Source organism: Eubalaena glacialis, chromosome 4 (assembly GCF_028564815.1).
Source record: "Eubalaena glacialis isolate mEubGla1 chromosome 4, mEubGla1.1.hap2.+ XY, whole genome shotgun sequence".
In the NCBI taxonomy this organism is placed as follows: Eukaryota; Metazoa; Chordata; class Mammalia; order Artiodactyla; family Balaenidae; genus Eubalaena; species Eubalaena glacialis.
The window spans coordinates 175,056,785-175,083,199 of NC_083719.1; the positions used below are offsets into that span (position 1 = coordinate 175,056,785).

Consider the following 26,415-nt stretch of genomic DNA (forward strand, 5'->3'; position numbering starts at 1 on the left):
CAGTAACCCCCCGCCCCTACCCCCAGTTGTGACAACCAAAAATGTCTTCAGACATTGCCCAATGTCTCCTTGGGGCCAGACTCACCAATGGCCTAGTGGGCTGGGGCACTGAGCACTTTGGCCCTGCTCCCCCTGGTCCTTGGACCCATCCAAGTGCACGGAATTGGGGGTTGGGGGTGCAGAAGAGAGAGGAAGGTGTAACAAGGGAGCAGATCTGCCTAGGGACAGATAAATTGGGGCAGGGTGGGAAACTGTGGCTTGATCCTCCCACTCCCAGAGACTCTGCTTAGAAAATTCTTTCTATTACCCTTTCTCCTTCCTCCCACCATTTCCTCCTTCCTTCTCTTCCTCTCTCTTCCCCCTTCCCCTCCAACTCTTTACCTTTTGGAGTTAGACACCAAGTAATTACTTTTCAGTCTTTCTTATTTTAAATCAAATGTTTAAGCCTCAGAGTGTTGCTTTGGCTGCACCCAAGTTGTGCTATGAAGTATTTCCATTATTGCTGGCTTCCAAATAGATTCTTACTAGCGGAAAAATTGATTTGCCCAGATGTGGCAAGTGACTTACCCAGATGTGTTTTCAATTTTCAAGTGATTTTTAAAATTATTATTATTTTATGTGTTTTATAAATTTGTCAGATGTGCATCATGGCCAGCGAACATGGTCTGTATGATATCCACTATGGTCAACAAACATAGTCTGTATGATACCCATCATCTGGTTTTTATTTTGGAGACTGGCTATATGGTATATGGTCTGTTTTTGTAAATGCTCATATCTACTTGAAAAGAATGTCCAAGCTCCCGTCATTGGGTATAGGATTCTCTATGAGTCCTTTTGGTCAAGTCTATGGTAGATGGTGCCCAAACCCTCCATATCCTTGCTCATTTTGTTTCTTTGTTTGTTTGCTAATTTATCAATTACTGAGAGAGAGGAGTTCACATCTCCCCCTTAGATTTGTGGCTTTGTCCCTGGTCTCATGGAAACCTTTGTTTCACAGGAGGTAGTGTTTCCTGTTCTCTCCTGTCTCTCCCTTTGTCCCCTCCCTTCTGCTCCCCCATCACCCACCTGTCTTCTTTCCCACCTTCTTCATTCTCTGCCTCTCCCACTAGCTCCTCAACTCCAGCCAGCTTGGGGAGGGGTAGGGTGTTTTGAAGACCTTGCCTTTTCACTCTCTCTGAATTTAGGGGTGTGTAGGCTGGGAAAGGGGAGGCAGGCCTTCGATGTACCCTTTCCTGCCAACTCATTCAATGAGAGACACAGAACCAAGTGGGCCAGGGATGGGGTCAGTGTGGTCAGCAGTGCCCCAGCACCTGGGTCTCTTTGGAGGCCTTGAGGGTGGCACCCAGACTCCTTAGCCCTTGTTCTGAGCCAGAAGTGGCCCAGAGGATCTCCCACCCTGGCAGGCCTGTCCATGAAAGCCCTCTTCGTCTTTCAAGCCCTCTCTGCCCAGATTGGGACCCTTCCCATTCCCCTCAGTCTCCTCTGCAGTGGTTTCTGGATACCTGGATCCCCTAGGTTCTTCCTGCCCAAGTCACACATTTAACAGGCCCACAGGGGTCCTCGTTTCCAAACTCCACATCAGGGCATAGGCAGACCAGGCTCCCCCTATGGTACTTTGGACACACACGAAGGCATTTCTGAGATGTGATTGAGTGAGGAGGTGGAGTATTGGCCCCTGAGCATCCTTCAGCCAGACACTACTCTGGAAGCCTGGAGCCTCTCATGTGCGTGCCTCCTGAGAGCTTGGCCTGAAGTGGATATGCAAGCAGCCTCGAAACCCAAAACCTCAAAGGGAATTGTAAATCCCAGTGCAGAAAGGCATAAGAAATGCCTTAAAAAGCAAGTGGTTTTGCCTTTTTGTAATTGGATAATGCATCCTTATTCTGAAGGATATTTTTCTTAACCATATGCATGTGGTTAAATTTTTTTTCAAAGAGTATGAAAGGGTATATAATGAAGTGGAAGTCTCCCTCCCACCTCCAGATCCTCCGTTCCCTTCTAAGAGGCAATAATGGTCAATAATTCCTTAGATATCCTTCTAGAAATTTTCTGTGTATACACAAGGATTTAAAAAAAAAACGCAATGGGAGAATACTATAATACTGTTCTGTGCCTTCCTTTTAAATGTCAGTGATAAACCTTAGAGACCATTCCATACCAGTACATATATACTTACCTCACCCTTTTTCACTGACATGTAATATTCCACTGTGTGAATGTACTATCATTTGATTAACCAAACGCCCTACTGATGGAGATTTTGGCTGTTTGTTATTTCTCACAGTGCTGCAGTGAACCACACCATAGTCTGTCTTTGCACATGTGTCTGTGGTTAATTTCAGGGTTCATCCCTGGGAGAGGTAACCTCAGGTTGAAAGAGATGTGAGCATTTTTAATCTTGAGAAGTTTTGCCAGATGTCAAGTAGGGCTTATTAATATTTATTTTTTTAAGAATAGGACAGTCCCAGGACTTCCTTGGCAGTCCAGTGGTTAAGACTTCACCTTCCAATGCAGGGGGTGCAGGTTCGATCCCTGGTTGGGGAGCTAAGATCCTACCTGCCTCAGGGCCCAAAAACCAAAACATAAAAAGAAGCAATATTGTAACATTCAATAAAGACTGTAAAAAAAAAAAAAAAAAAAAAAAGAATAGGACTGCCCCTGAGGAAGGTGGGCCGTGAGGCTTCTGAGGATAAACCAAGAATGAAAGCACATGAAAGAATGTATATACGTATAACTGAATCACTTTGCTGTACTTCAGAAACTAAACTAACACAACGTCGTTAAGTCAACTATACTTCAATTAAAAAAACTAAAAAAAAAAAAAAAAGAAAGCACAGAGGAAGGGGGAGAGGGGATAGGAGAGCTCTATGTAATGATGCAGAAAAACATGGCAAACCTAGGGAGGGAAATTAACAAAGGAGAGGACATGGGGTGGTCCCTGTGGCCCTTCTTACCTTCTAAATTCAGGATGCCAGGCACCACTATCATTTTATCTTTTTTTTAATATTATTTATTTATTTGCTGTATCAGGTCTTAGTTGCGGTGCACAGTCTCTAGAGTACCCAGGCTCATTAGGTGAGGCATAGGCTTAGGTATCCTGCAGCATGTGGGATCTCAGTTCCCTGACCAGGGATCGAACCGGCATCCCCTGCCTTGCAAGACCGATTCTTAACCACTGGACCACCAGGGAAGTCCGTACTATCATTTTAGGAAGCCTCTGTCAAGCCTTTGATGCCTCACTTTTACTAGTCCTAATCAAGTAGAATGTTAACCCTGCCAGGTGAAAGAATTAACACATTATGTCCTATTAGAGTAGAATACTAACCTTTCCAGGTCAGAGAATTAAAACGTGTAGAATATTAAGCTACTGGGTAAGAGAATTAACATGTTATAGGCTAATCAAGTAGAATATTAACCTGCCAGGTAACAGAATTAAGTTATGTCCGTGAAACTTTAATCATTTCTTTCTTTTTTTTTTTTTTAAATTTTCATAGAGCAGAGAAGAGGAAAAGGACCTACTTCCCTGAAACATGGATTTGGCACTGTCTCAACATCAGGTACAGTATGATTTCTTTCCTTTGCTGCCTTTGTGGGCTGACTCAGAGGCACTCATGAAAGATGGTTCCCAGTCGGTTTGCCTGGAGATCTGACACCAACATCTGAGTAAGACATTGGGCATCCTTTTCTAACACATAAAACTCAAAGCTATGAAGTCAGCCCCAAATCCCTCTGCAGCCTCAGACATCTGCCCATGAAATATGAAATTTGAGGGCTTCATGCCTCTTAACAACTCCCTCTTGGGGTAACTCTATCCGCTCTGTTTATATAACGAGCTCATTAAAATGATTACAGTTCCCTGGAACATGAACTCAATTCCACCCACCCACCCCCTCCTCACTCCTCAGGGGACTCAGGCTCCTGCCCACAAAACAGGCTGCTTCTCTCAGCACATTTCCTTTCTACATTGTTTTCTCTTTTAGTTCGCCTTGAAGCAGCAGTGCTGTGCTAAATTCTTGCCAGATGCAGTTGGCTTTTTTCTTTCAATGCTTAGTGTCAGAAGGTAGTGGTGACTTGCCCTGGGAAACCAGTTAGGCATGAAAGTTCAGACCCTGGGGCCAGTGGGTTGGCCAGCGGGTGGACCTACTGCTGAGCTGGGGTCTCCTTCTTGGCATGAGATGCCATGGCACATGCTCAGCACAGAGCCAAGCACTCAGCTGGGGGTTCCTCAGGCTGCTTTCACGGATGTGCGTGTCCCCATTATGGGCAGTCTTCCCCGCTGGTCAGAACAGAAGCTGATTACTGCATTTTGTTCTGGGAGTTCAGATTTAAGATGGGCTGTCGGTCCATCATCAGAGATGTACGGAAAGTAAAAATGTATCTATTTTCTGTGTGCTGGGTGATGTTTTGGGTGCTGGGTAGTGATTTTGGTGCCAGGGATGGCACCTTGAACAAGGCAGATAGGGTCCCCTCACGCGTAGAATTTATGTTTTATGCCCCCAAAGGCTTCATGCTTCAGTAGGGCCAGTGTTCTCATGGAGGGCTTGGCCTGGGGCTTGGGAGGAAGTAGAAGGACCCTTTGGGGAAGCCAGAGAGACTCCCAGGGCAGGTGGAGCCCAAGCTGGGTCCCACAGGATAGATAAACAAGAAGGGGGGAAGGGTATCCAGGAGGCGGGACCAGCATGGGCAAGAGTTGGGGCATGGGAGAGGCTGGTGATTTCCACATGGTTGGGATGAGGCAGGTGGGGCTAAGAGGACGAGGCAGGGAGTGTGAAGGCCGTGTGGTCTGTGATGGGGGTGTGGAGAGCCACAGAGGGTTGCTGGGAGGCATTTGGGATTTGAGACGTTCTCTCTCCCTCTGTTGGCTGGAGCAAGGATGAGTCAGAGAGTGCAGATCTGAGACCAAGGAGCAGGTTCCTGCTGGGCCCAGGCAAGGACTCGTCAGCTCTTTTTTTTTTTTTCTTTTCTAATTTTTAAAATTGGTAAAATACACGTAACATAAAATTTACCACCTTAACCATTTTTGGGTGTGCAGTTCAGTGGTAATAAGTGCATTCGTATTGTTGTCCTGCCATCACCACCCTCCGTCTCCAAAACTCTTTTCATCTTGCAAAACTGAAACTATGTCCCCATTAAATACTAACTCCCCAATCCTCCCTCCCCTCAGCCCCCTAGCGTCCACTCTTCTACTTTTTGTCTCTATGAATCTTACTGCTCTAAGGACCTCATGTACGTGGAATCATATAGTATTTGTCCTTTTGTGACTGGCTCATTTCACTTAGCATGGTGTCCTCATGGTTCATCCTTGTTGTGGCATGTATCAAAATTTGCTTTCTTTTTAAGCCTGAAGAGCATTCCGTTGTATGGGTGGACCAGATTTCGTGTATGCATTCATCCTTTGGTGGACACTTAGGTTGCTTCCACCTTTTGGTTATTAGGAATAATCCTTCTATGAATATGGGTGTGCAAATATCACTTCGAGACCCTGCTTTCAATTCTTTTGGGTATATACCCAGAAGTGGAGTTGCTGGATCATACGGTAATTCTGTGTTTAATTTTTTGAGAATTCACCATATTGTTTTCCACAGTGGTTGCACCATTTTACATTCCCACCAACAGTGCACAAGGGTTCTTCTTTAAATGTTGGATAGAATTTACCAGCGAAGCCATCACATCCAGAGCTTCCCTTTTTGGGAAGATTTTGATTGCTGATTCAATCTCCTTACTTGTTAGAGATCTATTCAGATTTGTTATTTCCTTGTGATTCAGTCTTGGTAGGTTTTGTGTTTCTAAGAATTTGTCCATTCATCTAGATTATCCAAGTTGTTAGTGTACAGTAGTTCATAGTAGTCTCTTAAAATCTTTTTTAATTTTCTTGGAATCAGTAGTAATGTCCCCACTTTCATTTTGGATTTTAGTAATTGAAATCTTTTCTCTTTTTTCTTAGATCATCTAGCTAAAGGTTTGTCAATTTTATTAATCTTTTCAGAGAACCAACTTTTGGTTTCATTGATTTTCTCTATGATTTTTCTTTTTTAAAAAAAATTTGTTTATTTATTTATTTATTTATTTGGCTGTGCCGTGTCTTAGTTGCGGTATGCGAGATCTTCATTGCAGCATGTGGGATCCTTTTAGTTGCAGCATGCAGGATCTAGTTCCCTGACAAGGGATCGAACCTGGGCCCCCTGCATTGGGAGCGCAGAGTCCTAACCACTGGACCATGAGGGAAGTCCCTCTCTATTATTTGTGTATTCTTTATTTCATTTATTTCTGCTATAATCTTTATTATTTCTGCTTCTTTATTATTTGATCTCTTTAGTATTTCTTTTTCAAGTTCTTTAAGTTGCAAAGTTAGGCTGTTTATTTGAGATCTTATTTTTTAATGTAAGCATTTACAGCTATGAATTTCCCCCTTAACACTGCTTTTGATGCATCCTGTGAGTTTTGGTGTGTTGTGCTTTTGTTTTCATTCATCTCTAAGTCCTTTTTTTTTGGCAGAGATTTTTTAAAATTCCTTTCAAATCCAGAGATAATTTGAGTAGCAAAGTATAACAGTTAATTTTTGACATATCATTTATCTTTGCAAGAACATTTCTTTTTCTTTTTGAATTTTATTTTATTTATTTATTATATACAGCAAGTTCTTACTAGTTATCTATTTTATATATATATATTAGTGTATATATGTCAATCCCAATATCCCAATTCATCCCACCACCACCACCACCCACCCCGTTTTCCCCACTTGGTGTCCATATGTTTGTTCTCTACATCTGTGTCTCAATTTCTGCCTTGCAAACCACTTCATCTGTGCCATTTTTCTAGATTCCACATATATGCATTAATATGTAGTATTTGTTTTTCTCTCTCTGACTTACTTCACTCTGTATGACAGTCTCTAGGTCCATCCACGTCTCTACAAATGACCCAATTTCGTTCTTTTTTATGGCTGAGTAATATTCCATTGTATATATGTACCACATCTTCTTTATCCATTTGTCTGTCGATGGGCATTTAGGTTGCTTCCATGACCTGGCTATTGTAAATAGTGCTGTAATGAACACTGGAGTGCATATGTCTTTTTGAATAATGGTTTTCTCTGGGTATATGCCCAGTAGTGGGATTGCTGGGTCATATGGTAATTCTAGGTTTAGTTTTTTTAAGGAACCTCCATACTGTTCTCCATAGTGGCTGTATCAATTTACATTCCCACCAACAGTGCAAGAGGGTTCCCTTTTCTCCACACCCTCTCCAGCATTTGTTGTTTGTAGATTTTCTGATGATGGCCATTCTGACCGGTGTGAGGTGATACCTCATTGTAGTTTGATTTGCATTTCTCTAATAATTAATGATGTTGAGCAGCTTTTCATGTGCCTCTTGGCCATCTGTATGTCTTCTTTGGAGAAATGTCTATTTAGGTCTTCTGCCCATTTTTTGATTGGGTTGTTTTTTTTTTTAGTATTGAGCTGCATGAGCTGTTTATATATTTTGGAGATTAATCCTTTGTCCGTGGATTCGTTTGCAAATATTTTCTCCCATTCTGAGGGTTGTCCTTTCGTCTTGTTTATAGTTTCCTTCGCTGTACAAAAGCTTTTAAGCTTCATTAGGTCCTATTTGTTTATTTTTGTTTTTATCTCCATTACTCTAGGAGGTGGGTCAAAAAAGATCTTGCTGTGATTTATGTCAAAGAGTGTTCTTCCTGTGTTTTCCTCTAAGAGTTTTATAGTGTCCGGTCTTACATTTAGGTCTCTAATAAATGTTGAGTTTATTTTTGTGTATGGTGTTAGGGAGTGTTCTAATTTCATTCTTTTACATGTAGCTGTCCAGTTTTCCCAGCACCACTTATTGAAGAGACTGTCTTTTCTCCATTGTATATCTTTGCCTCCTTTGTCGTAGATTAGTTGACCATATGTGTGTGGGTTTACCTCTGGGCTTTCTATCCTGTTCCATTGATCTATAGTTCTGTTTTTGTGCTAGTACCATATTGTCTTGATGACTGTAGCTTTGTAGTATAGTCTGAAGTCAGGGAGTCTGATTCATCCAGCTTGGTTTTTTTCCCTCAAGATTGCTTTGGCTCTTTGGGGTCTTTTGCTTCGCCATACAAATTTTAAGATTTTTTGTTCTAGTTCTGTAAAAAATGCCATTGGTAATTTGAGAGGGATTGCATTGAATCTGTAGATTGCTTTGGGTAGTATAGTCATTTTCACAATATTGATTCCTCCAATCCAAGAACATGGTCCATCTCTCCATCTGTTTGTGTCATCTTTGATTTCTTTCATCAGTGTCTGATAGTTTTCTGAGTACAGGTCTTTTACCTCCTTACATAGGTTTATTCCTACATATTTTATTCTTTTTGTTACAATGGTGAATAGGATTGTTTCCTTAATTTCTCTTTCTGATCTTTCATTGTTAGTGTATAGGAATGCAAGAGATTTCTGTGCATTAATTTTGTATCCTGCAACTTTACCAAATTCATTGATTAGCTCTAGTAGTTTTCTGGTGGCATCTTTAGGATTATCTATGTATAGTATCATGTCATCTGCAAACAGTGACAGTTTTACTTCTTCTTTTCCAATTTGGATTCCTTTTGTTTCTTTTTCTTCTCTGATTGCCATGGCTAGGACTTCCAAAACTATGTTGAATAATAGTGGCAAGAGTGGACATCCTTGTCTTGTTCCTGATCTTAGAGGAAATGCTTTCAGTTTTTCACTATTGAGAATGATGTTTGCTGTGGGTTTGTAATATATGGCCTTTATTATGTTGAGGTAAGTTCCCTCTATGCCCACTTTCTGGAGAGTTTTTATCATAAATGGGTGTTGAATTTTGTCAAAAGCTTTTTCTGCATCTATTGAGATGATCATATGGTTTTTATTCTTCAATCTGTTAATATGGTGTATCACATTGATTGATTTGCGTATATTGAGGAATCCTTGCATCCTTGGGATAAATCCCACTTGATCATGGTGTATGATCTTTTTAATGTGTTGTTGGATTCTGTTTGCTAGTATTTTGTTGAGGATATTTGCATCTATATTCATCAGTGATATTGGTCTGTAATCTTTTTTTGTAGTATCTTTGTCTGGTTTTGGTATCAGGGTGATGGTGGCCTCATAGAATGAGTTTGGGAGTGTTCCTTCCTCTGCAATTTTTTGGAAGAGTTTGAGAAGGATGGGTGTTAGCTCTTCTCTAAATGTTTGATAGAGTTCACCTGTGAAACCATCTGGTCCTGGACTTTTGTTTGTTGGAAGATTTTTAATCACAGTTTCAATTTCATTACTTGTGATTGGTCTGTTCATATTTTCTGTTTCTTCCTGGTTCAGTCTTAGAAGGTTATACCTTTCTAAGAATTTGTCTGTTTCTTCCAGGTTGTCCACTTTTTTGGCATAGAGTTGCTTATAGTAGTCTCTTAGGATGCTTTGTATTTCTGTGGTGTCCATTGTAACTTCTCCTTTTTCATTTCTAATATTATTGATTTGAGTCCTCTCCCTCTTTTTCTTGACGAGTCTGGCTAAAGGTTTATCAATTTTGTTTATCTTCTCAAAGAACCAGCTTTTAGTTTTATTGATCTCTGCTATTGTTTTCTTTGTTTCTATGTCATTTCTTTCTGCTCTGATCTTTATGATTTCTTTCCTTCTACTAACTTTGGGTTTTGTTTGTTCTTCTTCCCCTAGTTCGTTTAGGTGTAAGGTTAGATTGTTTATTTGAGATTTTTCTTGTTTCTTGAGGTAGGATTGTATTGCTATAAAATTCCCTCTTAGAACTGCTTTTGCTGCATCCCATAGGTTTTGGATCATCGTGTTTTCATTGTCATTTGTCTCTAGGTATTTTTTGATTTCCTCTTTGATTTCTTCAGTGATCTCTTGGTTATTTAGTAACATACTGTTTAGCCTCCATGTGTTTGTGGTTTTTTACATTTTTTTCCCTGTAATTTATTTCTAATCTCATAGTGTTGTGGTCAGAAATGATGCTTGATATGATTTCAATTTTCTTAAATGTACTGAGGCTTGATTTGTGACCCAAGATGTGATCTGTCCTGGAGAATGTTCCATGTGCACTTGAGAAGAAAATGTAATCTGCTGTTTTTGGATGGAATGTCCTGTAAATATAAATTAAATCTATCTGGTCTACTGTGTCATTTAAAGCTTGTGTTTCCTTATTAATTTTCTGTCTGGATGATCTGTCTATTGGTGTAAGTGAGGCGTTAGAGTCCCCCACTATTATTGTGTTACTGTCGATTTCCTCTTTTATAGCTCTTAGCATTTGCCCTATGTATTGAGGTGCTCCTATGTTGGGTACATATATATTTATAATTGTTATATCTTCTTCTTGGATTGATCCCTTGATCATTATGTAGTGCCCTTCCTTGTCTCTTGTAACATTCTTTATTTTAAAGTCTGTTTTATCTGATATGAGTATTGCTACTTCAGCTTTCTTTTGATTTCCATTTGTGTGGAATATCTTTTTCCATCCCCTCACTTTCGGTCTGTATGTGTCCCTAGGTCTGAAGTGGGTCTCTTGTAGACAGCATGTGTATGGGTCTTTTTTTTGTATCCATTCAGTGAACCTGTGTCTTTTGGTTGGAGCATTTAATCCATTCATGTTTAAGGTAATTATCGACATGTATGTTCCTATTACCATTTTCTTAATTGTTATGGGTTTGTATTTATAGGTCCTTTTCTTCTCTTGTGTTTCCCACTTAGAGAAGTTCCTTTAGCATTTGTCGTAGAGCTGGTTTGGTGGTGCTGAATTCTCTTAGCTTTTGTTTGTCTGTAAAGCTTTTGATTTCTCTGTCGAATCCGAATGAGATCTTTGCCGGGTAGAGTAGTCTTGGTTGTAGGTTCTTCCCTTTCATCACTTTAAATATATTGTGCCACTTCCTTCTGGCTTGTAGAGTTTCTGATGAGAAATCAGCTGTTAACCTTATGGAGTTCCCTTGTATGTTGTTTGTCGTTTTTCCCTTGTTGCTTTTAATAATTTTCTTTTGTCCTTAATTTTTCTCAGTTTGATTACTATGTGTCTCGGCGTGTTTCTCCTTGGGTTTATCCTGCCTGGGACTCTCTGCACTTCCTGGACCTGGGTGGCTATTTCCTTTCCCATGTTAGGGAAGTTTTTGACTATAATCTCTTCAAATATTTTCTCGGGTCCTTTCTCTGTCTCTTCTCCTTCTGGGACCCCTATAATGTGAATGTTGTCCCAGAGGTCTCTTAGGCTGTCTTCATTTCTTTTCATTCTTTTTTCTTTATTCTGTTCTTCGGCAGTGAATTCTGCCATTCTGTCTTCCAGGTTACTTATCTGTTCTTCTGCCTCAGTTATTCTGCTATTGATTCCTTGTAGTGTATTTTTCATTTCAGTTATTGTAATGTTCATCTCTGTTTGTTTGTTCTTTAATTTTTCTAGGTCTTTGTTAAACATTTCTTTCATCTTCTCGATCTTTGCCTCCATTCTTTTTCCGAGGTCCTGGATCATCTGCACTATCATTGTTCTGAATTCTTTTTCTGGAAGGTTTCCTATCTCCACTTCTTTTAGTTGTTTTTCTGGGGTTTTCTCTTGTTCCTTCATCTGGGACATAATCCTCTGCCTTTTCATTTTGTCTATCTTTCTGTGATTGTGGTTTTCGTTCTGCAGGCTGCAGGATTGTAGTTTTTCTTGCTTCTGCTGTCTGCCCTCTGGTGGTTGAGGCTATCTAAGAGGCTCGTGCAAGCTTCCTGATGGGAGGGACTGGTGATGGGTAGAGCTAGGTGTTGCTCTGGTGGGCAGAGCTCAGTAAAACTTTAATCCACTTGTCTGCTGATGGGTGGGGCTGTTGGTTGTTTGGCCTGAGGCGACCCAGCACTGGAGCCTACAGGCTCTTTGGTGGGGCTAATGGAGGACTCCGGGAGGGCTCACACCAATGAGTACTTCCCATAACTTCTGCTGCCAGTGTCCTTGTCCCCGGGGTGAGCCACAGCCACCCACCCCCACCTCTGCAGAAGACCCATCAACACTAGCAGGTAGGTCTGGTTCAGTCTCCTATGGAGTCACTGCTCCTTCCCCCTGGGTCCTGATGCACACACTTTGTGTGTGCCCTTCAAGAGTGGAGTTGCTGTTTCGCCCAGTGCTGTTGAAGTCCTGCAATCAAATCCTGCTAGCCTTCAAACTCTGATTCTCTGGGAATTCCTGTTGCTGGACCCCAGGTTGGGAAGCCTGATGTGGTACTCAGGACCTTCACTCCAGTGGGTGGACTTCTGTGGTATAATTGTTCTCCAGTTTGTGAGTCACCCAGCCAGCAGTTATGGGATTTGATTTTATTGTGATTGCACCCCTCCTACCGTCTCATTGCAGCCTCTCTTTTGTCTTTGGATGTGGGGTATCTTTTTTAGTGAGTTCCAGTGTCTTCCTGTCGATGATTGTTCAGCAGGTAGTTATGATTCCAGTGCTCTAGCAAGAGGGAGTTCTAAGTACTTTTTAATTTCCTTTGTGATCTCTTCTTTGATCCTTTGGTGTTTAAGAATGTGTTAATTTCCACAAATTTGTAAATTTTCCAGCTTTCCTTCTCTTGTTGATTTCTAACTTCATTCATCTTACTGTGGTCAGAGAAGGTACTTTGTATGCTATCTCTCTTTTTAAGTCCATTGAGGCTTAGTTTGTAGCTTAACCTATGGGTCTGTCCTGGAAAATACCCCAAGTGCACTTCAGACGAATGTGTGTTCCATTGTTGTTGTTGGGTGGAGTGTTCTGTATATGCCTCCCCCTGTTCTGTGCCCCACAGAATGGCCCACTGTCAGGTGGATCGGCCAAGACATAAGGGTCATCTCACTTGGAGGGAGCCCTGAACAGAAGGCTCCAGCAGCTTTATGGACCATGGGGTGGGGTTGGGGGTGGACAGGGGAGAGAGTTAGGAGTGGGAAAGTACTCCAAGTAGGGAGGGATGTCTTCAGTGTTTCCTTCTGACCATAAAGAGGCCTTGGCAGAGGTGTCTGAAGAAAACCTCTGCCCATGGTCCCTTACGCTAAAGAGACCTGGGAGTGGAAATTCTGGGCTGGGAATGCAAACATGCAAAGAGCATGGCCAGCCAGGGGGCCCTGAGTCCTTGGCTGCAGCTCTCCTCAGAGACCCCAGTGCACACCCACCCCTCACCTCCCTACCCTACCCCCACCCCGTGAGACCTGCAGGCCTGTGGGCAGGCCTGAAAAATCACACATACGTTCTTAACAGGGAACTGGGCTCCGCAGGAGTGTATGGGACAAGGATGCCAGACCAGGAAGTGTGGGTGTCCCCCACAGGAAGGCATTCCTTGGCTTGTGGCTGCATCACTCCAGTCTCTGCCTCCATCTTCGCCTGGCCTTCTTCTCTCTGTGTCTGAATTTCCCTCTTCTTATAAGGACACCTGTGATTGGATTAGGGCCCACTGTACTCCAGTGTGACTTCATCTTAACTAGTGGCGTCTGCAAAGACCCTATTTCCAAATAACGTCCCATTCACAGGTTACCAGGGGTTAGGACTTGGACATGTCTTTCTGGGAGACACAAACATGCTCTAAGTGACCAGTCCCCTTGATTCAGTGTCTTTCTCCCCTAAACTGGGCAGAGCACACACTGCCAGAGTTTGCCTCTCTGAACCCATGTTTTGGATGGTCCTGTGATCACAACTGTCCTGAGAGACATTCACGTTTCCGATTATGGCGAGTCAGGGCTGAGGGATGACTTTCTCCTGTCACACGCTGTGGGGTGCCTTTAATGCTTATTTCCAAGCTGTCGGGGCAGTGGAGGGGGCACCACCCTGGGGCCCAAGGCCATACGGCTGGATTCCTCTGTTCCCACCTGGCCGCTGCAGCACGGCCGTGGAGAAGAGCACGCGGTTGTCCATCTTTCCGCAGCGATCCATCAGGCGAGGACACACTCAGCGTGCGGGTCCCCGACTCCATCACCAGCTGGGTGGGTGAGGCGGTGGGTCTGTCTGCCGAGAGGGGCCTGGGCATTGCCGAGCCCACTCTGCTGAAGACCTTCAAGCCCTTCTTCGTCGACTTCACCCTTCCCCCCAACGTGGTCCGCGGGGAGCAGGCCAAGATCCCGCTCAGCATCTACAACTACATGGAAACCTGCGTCGAGGTACCGAACCCGCCCTCCATACACAGCCTTTCCCATTATGGGGGAGAGGGGTGGCATCCTTAATGGCAGGAGGCAGAGGGAGGTGGGGTCATCCTGGGGGGAGGGGTTGGAGGGGCACAGCACCTGGGATGTGGGGCAGGCAGGGCGGAATGGGGTCATCCTGGAGGGCCGTGGGGGACAGCGTCTGTGATATTAGTGAGGCAGAGGCTGGAGGAGTCAGCTTCTACTTGACCAGCTGTCTACACCTGGGCAGGTTGGGGGTGGGAGTGTGTGCATGGCGTGGTTAGAGGGTGACAGATGTGATGGAGCCACTATCATTGACTCCTGACCCTGCAGGGGTGTGGGAGGGTGAGTATCATATGTAATGGCATGGAGTCAGGTGATCTCGGAGAGACAGCAGCAAGCAGTCTTGAAGCAGGGTCTTAGTTCTCTGCCCAGGAATTGGACCTGGGTAGCCTGGATGAAAACCAGGAATCCTAGCCACTAGACCACCAGGGGCTAGAGGCAAGAAGCAAAGTTTCCCTGGCTCTTGCCCTGTGTGAACAATGAATTTCTCAAAGAGGCAAAACCTGCAAAAACAGGTGAAGTTTATTATGAGAGACACAGTGCAACAAGTGGGAGAACACACAGAGAAACAGTTGTTTATTTAAGACAGAGCAAGGCAGAGATACACACCCAGAGAGGAAGGGTGTGGGCATCCTCCCTGATGAGAAGGAGCCCAGTACAGAGGCGGTTAAATCATTTATACAGGGCACTTCTTCCCGGTCTTTGTTTACCTTTGGCCAATTGTCTCGCTTCTCTTCCCACATCTGACCTGCCCTAGGACCCGCTCCAACATGCTTGTGTATCTTTTTGCCAAGATGGATTCTAGCACAGAGGCCTGTGGGAGTTTTGGCATCACCTATTATGGAGTGGTGCCCCCTCCTTTTTGACCCCTGAGGAGCCTTTCTGCGCATGTGTAGTCAGGGAGGTCTCCTTGACCTTAGGAGTGGTCATCTTATCTCTTTACTCCAGCAGAGCTCAGCTCCTGCCATTAACTTTGGCCTTAGAGTGTCTAGGGAAAACAAAGCTCCAATTTACTCAGCTCGACAAACTCCAGCTGTCCAGCCCAGGGGCCCCCTCTACCTCCTACCTCAAATCCCCCCTGAGAGATGTGAACCCCAAGAAATCTTTATTGGGAGGATAAAGGGCGACAGAGTCTGTCTTCTGTAGCTTCTTCAGGCTGGCAAGGGGCTGGTAGACCCTACCCAGTTGGGGTCACAGAGCTGTCGCCTTATCTCATCAAGGGGCCCAAGGGTGACTTCTGTTGTAATTCCAGCAGGATCTGTTCCGAGGAGTGGCTGGAATCTCTGCATCACCATTATCTTGATATGAAACTGTTGTAATCTGGAAGAGACAAACTTAACAAGTAGATTAAAAGAAGGCAGGGGCCAAAGATCAGTAAAAGAATTATTGTAACCAGGGGCCATCTACCTCCTGCCTCACGGGGTCAGCAAATGTTCTCTGTAAAGGGCCAGATAGTAAATATTTCAGTCTTTGCCAGCCAGAGGGTCTCTGTTGCAGCTACCTTTGAACAGGAAAGCAGCCACAGATAATATACCCATGAATGGGCCTGGCTGTGTTTCCATAAATCTTTATTTCTGGATACTTGAAATTTGAATTTCATTTAATTTTCATGTGTCACAAAATACCATTCTTTTTTTTAAAAAAAATTCCCGCTCACCTCAATCATTGAAAAAATAAAAAAGTAAAAACCATTCTTAGCTCCCTGGCCTCACAGAAACAGGCGATGGGTCAGATTTGGGTCGGGTTGTGCTGATGCCAGCACAGAGGCAGGGACTCCTGGTGGTGCCCAGAGCAGGTGCTCCGAATCTCAGTTGACCGACCTTGGCCATATTATTCCACCCATTGGTGTGTCAGTTTCTACAAATGTCAAGCAGACAGGAGTCTTTTAACGGGTGGTTAAATGGGTTAATCCACCTAGGTGCTAAGAACAGTGATCATGGACGTGCCACAGATCTTGTTGATGCTGCTTTTGGGGTCTCAGGGCCTGCAGGGTGCTGTGCAGTGGGAAGGGGCATGACTCCTTCTCAGAGGAGGTGGAAAGGCTACTGTATCAGTTTCTTGTGGCTGCCATAACAAAGTAGCACAAACTGGGTGGTTTAAAACCATGGAAACGTATTGTCTCATAGTTCTGGAGGCTGGAGTCCAAGGTCAAGGTGTGGGCAAGGTTGGCTTCTTCTTGAGGCTCTGAGGGACAGTCTGGTGCTGACCTCTCTCCTTGCTTCTGGCAGCTGCCCCCAAATCCTTGGCGTTCTTTTGGCTTGTGGCTGCCACATTCCAATCTCTGCCTCCGTCTTCCCATGGCCTTCTTCTCTCTGTGTGTCTCTACATCATCTTCCTTCTGTGAATAGACATCGCTGTGTCCAAATTTCCTCTGAGAAGGGTCCCTGTCTTATTGGATTAGGGTCTACCCTAATGACCTCATTGGAACTTGATGACATCTGCAGAGACCGTAGTTCCAAATGAGGTCACATTTATAGGTACCGGGGGTTAGGATTTCAACATATCTTCCTGGGGGACACAATTCAACCGATAACAGCTACCCCAAGGAGGTGGGCTTGGGGATTTCAGACCCTGATGAGGAGGAGGGATGGCAGGCAATGTGGAAGGAGCTGTGAGGACCAGGGTCAGGTGGGGGCAGGATAGGGAAGGGGTGTTCGGGGGCCTGAGCATCAGTGTGGCTGCAGGAGGGCAGGGGCACCCTCTTCGCCTGCCTTTGTAATCCTTCTGCACCATCTCAGCCTGGATGTCAGCTGGTGGGTGGCAGGAAGAGAGAGGAGGTGGGCTCCCAGAGTTAGGGGCAGCCCTCAGGAGTGGAAGCTGGGAGCCGAGGCCGCCAATGGAGGAGTGAGTGGGGTGCAGGGCCAGGGGTCTAGCTGGGAGCAAGGTAGCAGGTTGGCCTGGAGGTCAGGCTACAGGTCTCAGCCTCACCCCAGCCAGCCGGGGGAGCCTCCTAACCTTGTCCTGGCCCTGCCCGTGTGTGTGCACCCGCCCCCCCCAAGGCTGCTGGCACATTCCCCGCCAAGGGCAGAGATGGGAGGGGCAGCCCCAGGCCAAAGACACTGGAAACCAAGAGATTTTATCCACCCCCTGCCCAGATTTCTGGCTTTTCCTGAAAAACAAGGCCTTCTGGCCAGGGAGTGATTGGAATTTGCCACCTGAAGGGTGCCGAGGCTGCTGGGGGTGGAGGTCCTGAGTGGAGGTGGCGGATCCCCCATGGCACAGCTGTAGTCCCAGCGCATACGTGTCTCAGCATCCCCCAGACGACCCTTTGGACTTCAGCTTGCTGTTTCCATTTACCAGCCCACTTTGTCTCAGTTTCCTTATCTGGGTGTGAGAGATCTACCTTCACCCCCTGCCCCCTTGGCTATGTCTGTGCTCTTTTCTGAGCCTGGCCCAGAGTGGAGACAGCAGTGTTCTGGGTCTCTGAGTCTCAGCTCAGAGGCTGACCTTGAGCTTCCATGAAATCGTTTACTCCGTTTTTCCTTTGCAAATTCTATATCTCTGCTGACTGATTACATCTACCCAAGAACATGTTGTACAGAATGCCGTATGCTGGCCCTGAGGCCAGTAAAGGACCCCTCCCATTGCCCTCTGCCTGACACACTCCAGGTTTGAGGCTGGTATTTGCATTTGACTTCCCGATGTTTATTTGACTCTGTGGAAGAGCCACACGTAATGTACTGTCACACAGGAACTTCTGTCTTGGGTCTTTAATGAAAAGAAAATTCCAAGTGAAAAAAAAAAGTGGTCAGTGCAGGTCTGGAATAGAAATGAAACACCCAGAGGCCACCAGAAAGGAATTCCTGCATGTAAAATGTGAGTGATTCTAATTCATTCACTCAAAAGCAATCGCCCACTACCTGATGCGTGCCGGGCTCTGTGTGGGAATCTGAAGACCCCAATGCTCAGGGCGTGGGGTCTGCCTGAGCTCACCTGGAACTCTGATGCCACTAACTTGGTGTTCTTGGGCACGTATCTCTGTGCCCAGTGCTGGGTGGATGATTTTAACTGTATCATTATCAAGTGCCCACGTGGGCTGAGGAAGGAGGGGCTGTGATGGAATCATTCCCGCATGGGAAGCTCAGAGAAGCATCATCGTACAAGGTCCCCCAGGGAGTGAGGGGCAGACCTGTGTTAGAATTAGGTGTCGAGAATCCCCCAGCCGTCCAGTGGTTAGGACTCTGCGCTTCCACTGCAGGGGGCAGAGGTTCCATTCCTGGTTGGGGAACTAAGATCCCGCAAGCCGTGCCACATGGTGCGGCCAGAAAAAAAAAAAAAGAATTAAGTGTCTGCAGGTAGCCAGGGAGGCCCTGAGGAGGGGTGGCTTCCCTGAACGCTGAAGTCTTTGGGCGATGCTTAAGCTGGGCACCAGCCCTGGAAGGGCATTCCTGGAAGAGGGGATAGTATGCACAAGTGACAGGCAGGAGGCAGCTTGGCCTGTCCCAGGAACTGCCCGTGCCACAATCTGACTGGGCTTCAGGGTCTGGTTGGAAAAGCAGGAGAGAAGGGGGATGCTTGTGCAGTAATCTGAGTGAGAGCCACTGAGTGAGAACCACGGCAGTGGCCACGCGGTGGCCTGGAGGGGGCCAAGAAGGACATGTGAGGGGCTCAGGGCAATCAGCCGGGATAAAGGTGCCCCCAAACCCAGAACCTTTATCATTCATCCTTTTTATGTAGCTTATGGCTAGGAGGAATAGGACCCTAGTTTCAGAAAGCTGGAATAAATGTAGGCTGGTCCCTAATCACAGGGTGGCCCCCGAGGGAGGCTCCCTCCTGAACTGCAGGCAGGCCCCCCAGGTGCCCATTTCAGCTCCTAGCAAGCACTGATGGTTGGCTTGTCAGCCGGAAGAAGGAAGCCCTGCCGGGCAGCAGGTGTGTCCAGGGATCACCACACGTCAATTTCAGGAACCGCCTTCCCCCCGCCCGCCCCCCGCCTCCATGTGCTTGTCCTGAGGTTCCAGGAAAAGAGGCACATCCAGACCCCTCAGCCTGGACAGCGGGTTCCATCCAGGACCTGGAAAACGTATCTCACCGATGCTTGATGCTTGAATTTCTTCTTTCCTCCCTGGAAGAACTTTCTAGAAGAATGCTGTCTCGAGGGGAATGGGGGAGCCCCCAAAGCACCCTGCACTAACCGTTCTCATTCAGGTTCTACTGGGCCTGCCCTTGGGCAGGATTCAGACACTGTCACACTTGCCACTGTAAAGCTTCCTTGTACACACCTGCATGTGTGTGTGACTTAGGCACGTCAAGCCTCTGAGGCCCAGGGATCGCTCTTGTCTGTTCAGATCTGTTTCTTGAGCTCCTAGCAGGGCTCCTGAACCCACCAGGTGCTGCATATGTGCTGGTTGGACAAATGCATGTGGAACAAAGAGCCTGTTGTAGATTGAAGGTTATAAACACACACATGTACACAACATGCACACAGAGACACGGTGTGCACAAGCACACACATGTAGAGAGCCATGCTTGCACATGTGTGCAGAGACACTTGCCTTCACTCACGTGCACTCACACATCGTGTAATGCTACGCCTACACACATAGGTGTGCACACAGAGACGCATGCGTGCACAGCACACACATGACACATAACACGTGTGCACACCGAACTCTATTATGACTCTGTGGACCTCAGTGGTTGGAGAGAGGGTCAGATGAAGTTCCCTGCAGGGCCTGCATGTGGAGTGGCCCCTCTTATCCCATGCTTGGCTAGAGAGACAACCCTTGACTTGACCTTGGTCCCAAGGGAGAGCTGGACCAGTGAGGTTGCAGGGAGCTGAGGGAAGGAGGGGGCTCCCAGCAGGGCAATGGTAAGTACTTTGTTCTGATCAGAAATGGAAAGAGAGCCTCCTAAAGAGAGCGTGGCTTTGGGGGGAAGGCTGCCAGGGTGGACGGAGTGCAGTGGGCAGTGGGGTGTGCTGGGAGGGCACACAGATTCCGGGCACCATGGTTCTCACCACACTCTCCAGGTCTACGTGAAGTTCTCAGTTCCCAAGGGCATCCAATTTGTCGGACATCCTGGCAAACGCCATCTGACCAAGAAGACGTGTGTGGTCCCCGGGGAGATGGAACCCTCCTGGGTGGTTCTGTCCTTTGGCGACCTGGGTCTCAGCAACATCACAGGTAAGGGTCATGTGCTTCTTTGGGCATCTCCACTCTCCAGGCCGCCAAGGGGTTCAGGTGCAGAATCCAGGCACAGGTGAAGGGTCAGTGGGGCAGAAGATGAGATCAAGGGACAAGACAGCTGCTGGGGATGCAGGCCAGAGGGAATGATCAGGAGGTAGGGGGCCTCATCTGGGGGAAGCCAGTCTCTTAAGATGCCAAACCGATGTAGCACACACATGCACGCACACTTGCACACATGCATACATATGCATGCACACACATCCAGCCTACACCGTGCACACACGCGCATATGCACGTGCACACACGCGCATTTGCACATACACACACATATGTGTCCATGCACACCTGGGAAGCCTGGGACAAGGGTGGGGTACAGAACAGCGCCGGGTAGGGACCTGTTCTGAGAGCCAGCACCGAGTACTCAAATCTCCGCAGCCAAAGCCCTGGCTTACAGAGAAACGAGCTGCTGCCGGGATGGGAAGTCGGTCAGACCCCCGGAGGAGAATTACGCTGACAGGAGGGTCCCCATTGGGAGGGATCACATCCGGCGCGGTGTGATGGTTGAGGTAAGCCTATGTCCTCACTCGAGGCACTTGGCCAGGGCCTGATTACCTCAACAGTGAGGTTGGGGCCGGAGAGTGTGGTCCCTTCCCAAGCCAGGGCCAGGGCAGCCCCCATGAGTCCTGCTCTGGGGCTTGGGGCAGGTGACGGGGCTGCCTTGCTGGAGGACTGCGGCATCCATCTCCTCTCCAGGGAGCAGAGCAGGCTTTGGTGAAGTGATTTGGGACTCACACGGGCTGCAGGGAAGTGTCCTCCTGACCCCCGGGTTGATCACCTTGGAGGGTGGTGTGCCTCTGTCTCCTGGCTGTCCGTTTGTCAATAGGCAATTGTAGGGACTGTGAGGAGGGTTGTCCTTGGAATGCCCGTGTGGGAAGGACACGGAGCCTCCAGCAGGGGCGCCCAGACCACTCACCCCCCGCCCCCCACCCCCACCTCCACCCCCTCCCCCCGACCCATCCCCGAGCTGTGAATCTGGGATCTGCCGCTTACGCATGGGGCTCAGCGAGTGTCTTGTTATTCCGACTCTGCTCTGTAAGACTGCGATGCTCGCGCTCACCCCATAGCGTGGGGAAGGTTGGAGAATGCACACGGCACTTCGCAGTGCTGGGCTTGTAGCAGCAACGGTGCCCCATCTTTTTTGGGCTGCTCAGATGTATCAGAGCCCAGAGCTCTGGAGAGACTCCCGTTTAGTGCTGCATGGAGAGCACACAGCAGCCCCACTGAAGCTCCTCACAGTGGCCCCGAGTCTCTGCCCCTCCCCAGTAGCCCAGCTGCAAACAGCTGCTCTCCCTCCCGGCTGCGGTCCTGGCGGAGCTGAGCACAAATGGTTTCCATCAGCGCCTGGAGTCACACACGCGCTGGGCGGGACTCCTGGAGGTGGCTGGGTTACTGCTGCAGCTTTGTTGACACGACGTGATGGAGTCCTCCGGTACGAGTGTGTCATCAGATGAGGCACGCGATCTCTGTGAGCCAGCAGGATGGGATGGCCTCCACAGGAAATGCAGAGACCCCTGGTGACCCTTTGCACAGCCTGAGCACGCTCCCTGGACCACAGCCTGCCCTACCTCAGTCCAAGGAGGCAGCGAGCCCCCCAGTGCGGCCAGCCTGACCTGGAGGCCTGGAGCTCTTGTCTCCTTCCTCTGCAGGGGGAATTTCTAGATGCACAGAGGAGGATTCTCTTATCCTCAAGCCTTTCCTCCCTTTCATGCTGTTCAGCAGTGTCCTACGTCTGCAGCATTCACTGGTCCAGCTCTGTACAGACAGCACTGGAAGACAGGAGGTATGAGTTAGGCATCAGAAGACTTGAAATGTCAATGCAAAAAAATGAAGCATGAATTAGAAAAATGGATTTATGAAATAAGAGGCACTGGGTGCATGGCTTCTCCCATCTCATCTCACCACAGAGCTCTGAGTGCATGGGTCGCTCGCTCCATCAGTTATACGATGGACCCTCCCAAGACACCACATGCCACCTGCCGGGCAGGAGTCCTAATACAACAGAAAGGCCATTCCTGAGAGACACGTGGTGGGGAAGCAGGTGATGGCTAAGCTATCGTGGGTGTGTATCAGGAGGAGAGGTGGCGAACGCCATCCCTCCTGGATCCCCAGCTGGCCCAGGGGATTGTGACCTTTTGCACTTCTGCTGGAAGGCTGAGAGCCTTCCATCACCCCACCATGTCTCAGTGAAGTTCACAGGATCAAAGAGGAGGCCGACATAATTCAGACCCATGAGGGGAGCCTGGCGGGCATCACAGGAGTGAGAGGAAGTCTGCCTTCTTGGCTGGGGGTGGGCTCTGGAGGGAGAGCCCTGGGTTCAAACAGGAAACTGCTGGACGGTTAAATGAGAGTGCGTGGAAGGCATCTCTTGATGCCTGGCCTGAGTGCTAAAGAAAAGTGGTCTGTTGTCATCCAGGCATTTATAATGGTCAACTGGGGGAACCTGGACATAAACCAGGGACACTCTTTCCGTTTTAGGATATGGCCATCAGCTGATGAATGGATAAATGTGGTGCAAGGGGATCCAGTTACCCAATACCATGGAATATTACTCAGTCATAAAAAGGAATGAAGCACTGATTCATGCAACAATGTAGATGACCCTTGAAAACATTATGCTCCGTAAAAGAAGCCAGACACAAAAGGCCACATAGTGTATAATCCTATTTATATGAAATGTCCAGAATAGATAAATCCATAGAACAGACAAGAATGAAGCACTGATCTGTGCTACAAGGGTGTAGAAAAGTCTTGCCAGAGGTAATAATAGTGACATCATGCAGTGACCATGTTTTGGAACCTGGTCAGGAGCTGCCTTGAGCACAGAGGTGAAGGAGATTGGAACCCAGGATCAGCTAAAAGCCAGGGCAGCGTGGAGGAGAGAGGCTGGCACCAGGGTCCCCTCTGAGTTGAGCCGGAAAAGAAGACAAGGTGGAGCGGCCACGAGTGGCCCCATTGGCTGCTTCAGAGGCTATGCTGGGGGTGGGGGTGTGTCCAGGAGGCCCTGAATGGTTAGGGCATGCTCAGTACCAGCAGAAGGGCTCAGATTCTGTCTCTGGATTTGCTTGTTCTGGACATTTCATATAAATGGAACCATACACTATGTGGCCTTTCCTGTCTGGCTTCTTTCACTTACCATGATGTTTTTGAGGTCCATTTACATTGTAGCATGTGTCAGTGCTTCATCCTTTTTCACGGTTGTATAATGTTCCATTGTATGCATGGACCACATTTTGTTTATCCATTCATCCATTGATAGACACCTGAGTTATGAATCATTTTTATGATTGTATAGCTATCATGGGCTTACAATGGCCAGGCCCTGTCCAGTGACTCAACCCCTTTTCCAACAAGGGGCTGAGCTGATAGATTGGTGAGGGGGTTGCTAAGGTCCAAGCAAAATCTCGGGGGCTCACCATGGAGCCTGTGGCTGAGGGGATGGCCTGTGGGCTCCATGTCAGGCCTGCTGGGTGTGAGATGACAATCCGGCTGGCGGACAGCTCAGCATCATCCACAAGGGTGTGCTTGGCCTCTCAGTGCCAACCACGGGTGATTTTGCTAAAGGTTTGCTAGCGAGGTGTGCAGTGTGTGTGTCAGGTTGTGGCTTGCGTGGGTGAGGCAGGACCCCAGTGCAGGCCCCTGGGCGTGGCCCCGGGATGATAGCAGGAAGTGGACATGATCCAGACAGGTGCCTTCTAGACTCATCAGTACAGACCCAGGATGGATGACGCCCATCTTTGCAGCTTCAACAGAGGACTGGGGGCAGGGGTGGGGGGAAGAGGGGGATGAGAAGCTCTAACAAGAGCTGACTGTTAGGAACACTGAGAAGATGCCAGGCTCTGTCTGAAATACACCTAACCCTCACATCGCAGTGAGGTCGGTGCCTTCATCACCCCCATCTCAGAAATGACAAATAGAGGTCCAGAGAGGTTAAGTGAGTGGCCCTCGGTCACCCAGCAAGGAGTGGGTGTATTAGTCAGGGTGCTCCGGATAAACAGAGCCAATAGGACATACACATCTCTCTAGGAAGAGATTTATTATAAGCAATTGGCTTACACGATCATGGAGGCTGAGAAGTCCCCATGGAGGCTGAGAAGTCTGCCGTCTGTGAGTTTGAAGGCCAGAAGCATCGAGGGCAGAGAAGATTGATGCCCCAACTCAAGCAGTCTGGCAGAGAGAGAATTCATCCTTCCTCTGCCTTTTGTTGTATTTGGGCCCTCAATGGAGTGTTTGGGGGCCACCACGTTGGGGAGGGCCGTCTGCATCACTGCCCACCAATTCAAATGCTGACTCCTTTAAGACATGTCCTCACAGGTATGCCCAGAAGTAACATTTGGCCAGATGTTTAGGCATCCCCTGGCTTACACGAGTTGGCAGATAAAATGGCCCTCACAGTAGGAGGAGCTGGGACCCCAGGAGGCTGCCTGGCTGCAGTGGCCAAGCATTAACCATCTTGAGGTCTGACCTCAGGTGGCCCCAGCTCACCGATTTGCTGATGGCGCTAAAAGAGATCTGGAAAAGCGAGAGCCCCACAGGGGCCGTTCTGGTCAGACGAAAGCCCACAAGGCGTATCGGGTTAAATTCCCAGTGCTCCCTTTTAAGAGAACAAGCCAGGACTTCCCTGGCAGTCCAGTGGTTAAGACTCCACGCTTCCACTGCAAGGGGCACAGGTTCGATCCCTGGTCGGGGGAAGTTCCTCATGCCGCGTGGTGTGGCCAAAAGTAGATAAATTTTTAAAACAAATAAATAAGAGAACAAGCCAGCTGCCTTCTATTATTTGGGGGACGTTGTGGAAGGGGTGGAAGCAGGAGCATGATGGACAGGAGACAAGGGATGCATCGGACAGTGGGACAGAGACCCCGTCCTTGGCAGACCTGGATGCCCCCTTCTCAGTGCTCTTGGACGTTGGATGGGGCCTCAGATCCTGGCAGCCTTCGAGTCATAGTGTTCTCTGCCCAGAGGGAGAAGCTGGGCTTGGAGCTGGGCCAAAAGGGTGGCTGGGAGGGTAGGATGGGGGTGTGAGAAGCATGATAAGTCTAGGAGTGGTTGGTGAGTTTGTTTGATTAGAGCCCAGAGAAGGGGAAGTGAGCCTCAGTTTCCCTATCTGGGCATGGGAGGTAGGTGACCTGGTGCATCTCTGTGCACCTGTGGTCGTGGTATCACCCTGCGGGATCCACACTCAGAGCTGCTGCCGTCGGAGGGCGGCTTCGCCCTTGCACTGACTGCCGCCCCCCCATTTCTCAGTTCTCCCCATTTCTCTGTTTCAGCCTGAAGGAGCCCCCCGGTCATACACCTACAGCGCTTTCTTCTGTCCCAATGGTGAGTTCCCATGCCCACCCTGCCAAGGACTTTGGCCCTTACCCCTGCACTTTCGCAGCTTTCCTGCTGCTGAGGGGACACCCACCATCCCTGGGAGCTGGGGACACAGCAGCAAAGCACTGATATGTCCCAGTTGGGGGCACCTGTAAGCCAGAGTGAGGACTGGGCATCTGCCATGCAGGAAGTGAGCACATACGATGGTAGACTGCAGGCACCAATAAGAAGAGACTGCCATCAGGGGTAGGGCTGTCCTTGGGCCCTGGGTGAGGAGCCCAGGGTCTGGGGAAAGGAGGTCTTAGAGTCACATCATGGGAAAGCTGTGGGAATGAGGGTGACCCAGAACCCAGGGATAGCAAAGGAGGATGCGAGAAATTAAGGTGGGTTCCAGAAAGTGTGAGATCTGGGGTCCCCCTTGATCCCCTGAAATTGACATTATACCTGCACACGATCTGTGAACAGGAAATGGGCACAGAGTGCCCAGTGGGTGGAGTGGCAAGACAAAGGCCTGTCCACACCTCTGCCTTGTGGGGTCAGGGTAGTGCTGGGAGGAACATGAGTCTGAGCTGCCTATGGGAGGGTCTGCCCCTTCCCCATCCAGTCCCTCCCCAAAGAGCCCTCCAGCTTGGAGGTTGGGCTGGGCCTGGCACTGGGCACTCACCTGGCAGGTTTTGCCAAGAGGCACAGCAGAGGATCTGAAGTGGAGTCCCCTGGTGATGCCTACACCTTAGGTGTACCACCTCCTTGTTCCCAAAGCATTC

The 26,415-nt window shown here is 47.9% G+C and overlaps 1 protein-coding gene across 1 annotated transcript in view; it reads left to right on the forward strand.

The window, feature by feature from the left end:
• CPAMD8 (C3 and PZP like alpha-2-macroglobulin domain containing 8) overlaps positions 1-26,415 on the forward strand; it is a 98,313-nt gene that overhangs the window by 38,722 nt on the left and 33,176 nt on the right. Inside the window, exons 19-23 of the mRNA XM_061188683.1 lie at positions 3,498-3,560; positions 13,856-14,087; positions 20,125-20,278; positions 20,717-20,847; positions 25,606-25,657. Of these exons, the coding sequence (XP_061044666.1) occupies positions 3,498-3,560; positions 13,856-14,087; positions 20,125-20,278; positions 20,717-20,847; positions 25,606-25,657 (632 nt within the window). The remainder of the gene's footprint in view (positions 1-3,497; positions 3,561-13,855; positions 14,088-20,124; positions 20,279-20,716; positions 20,848-25,605; positions 25,658-26,415) is intronic.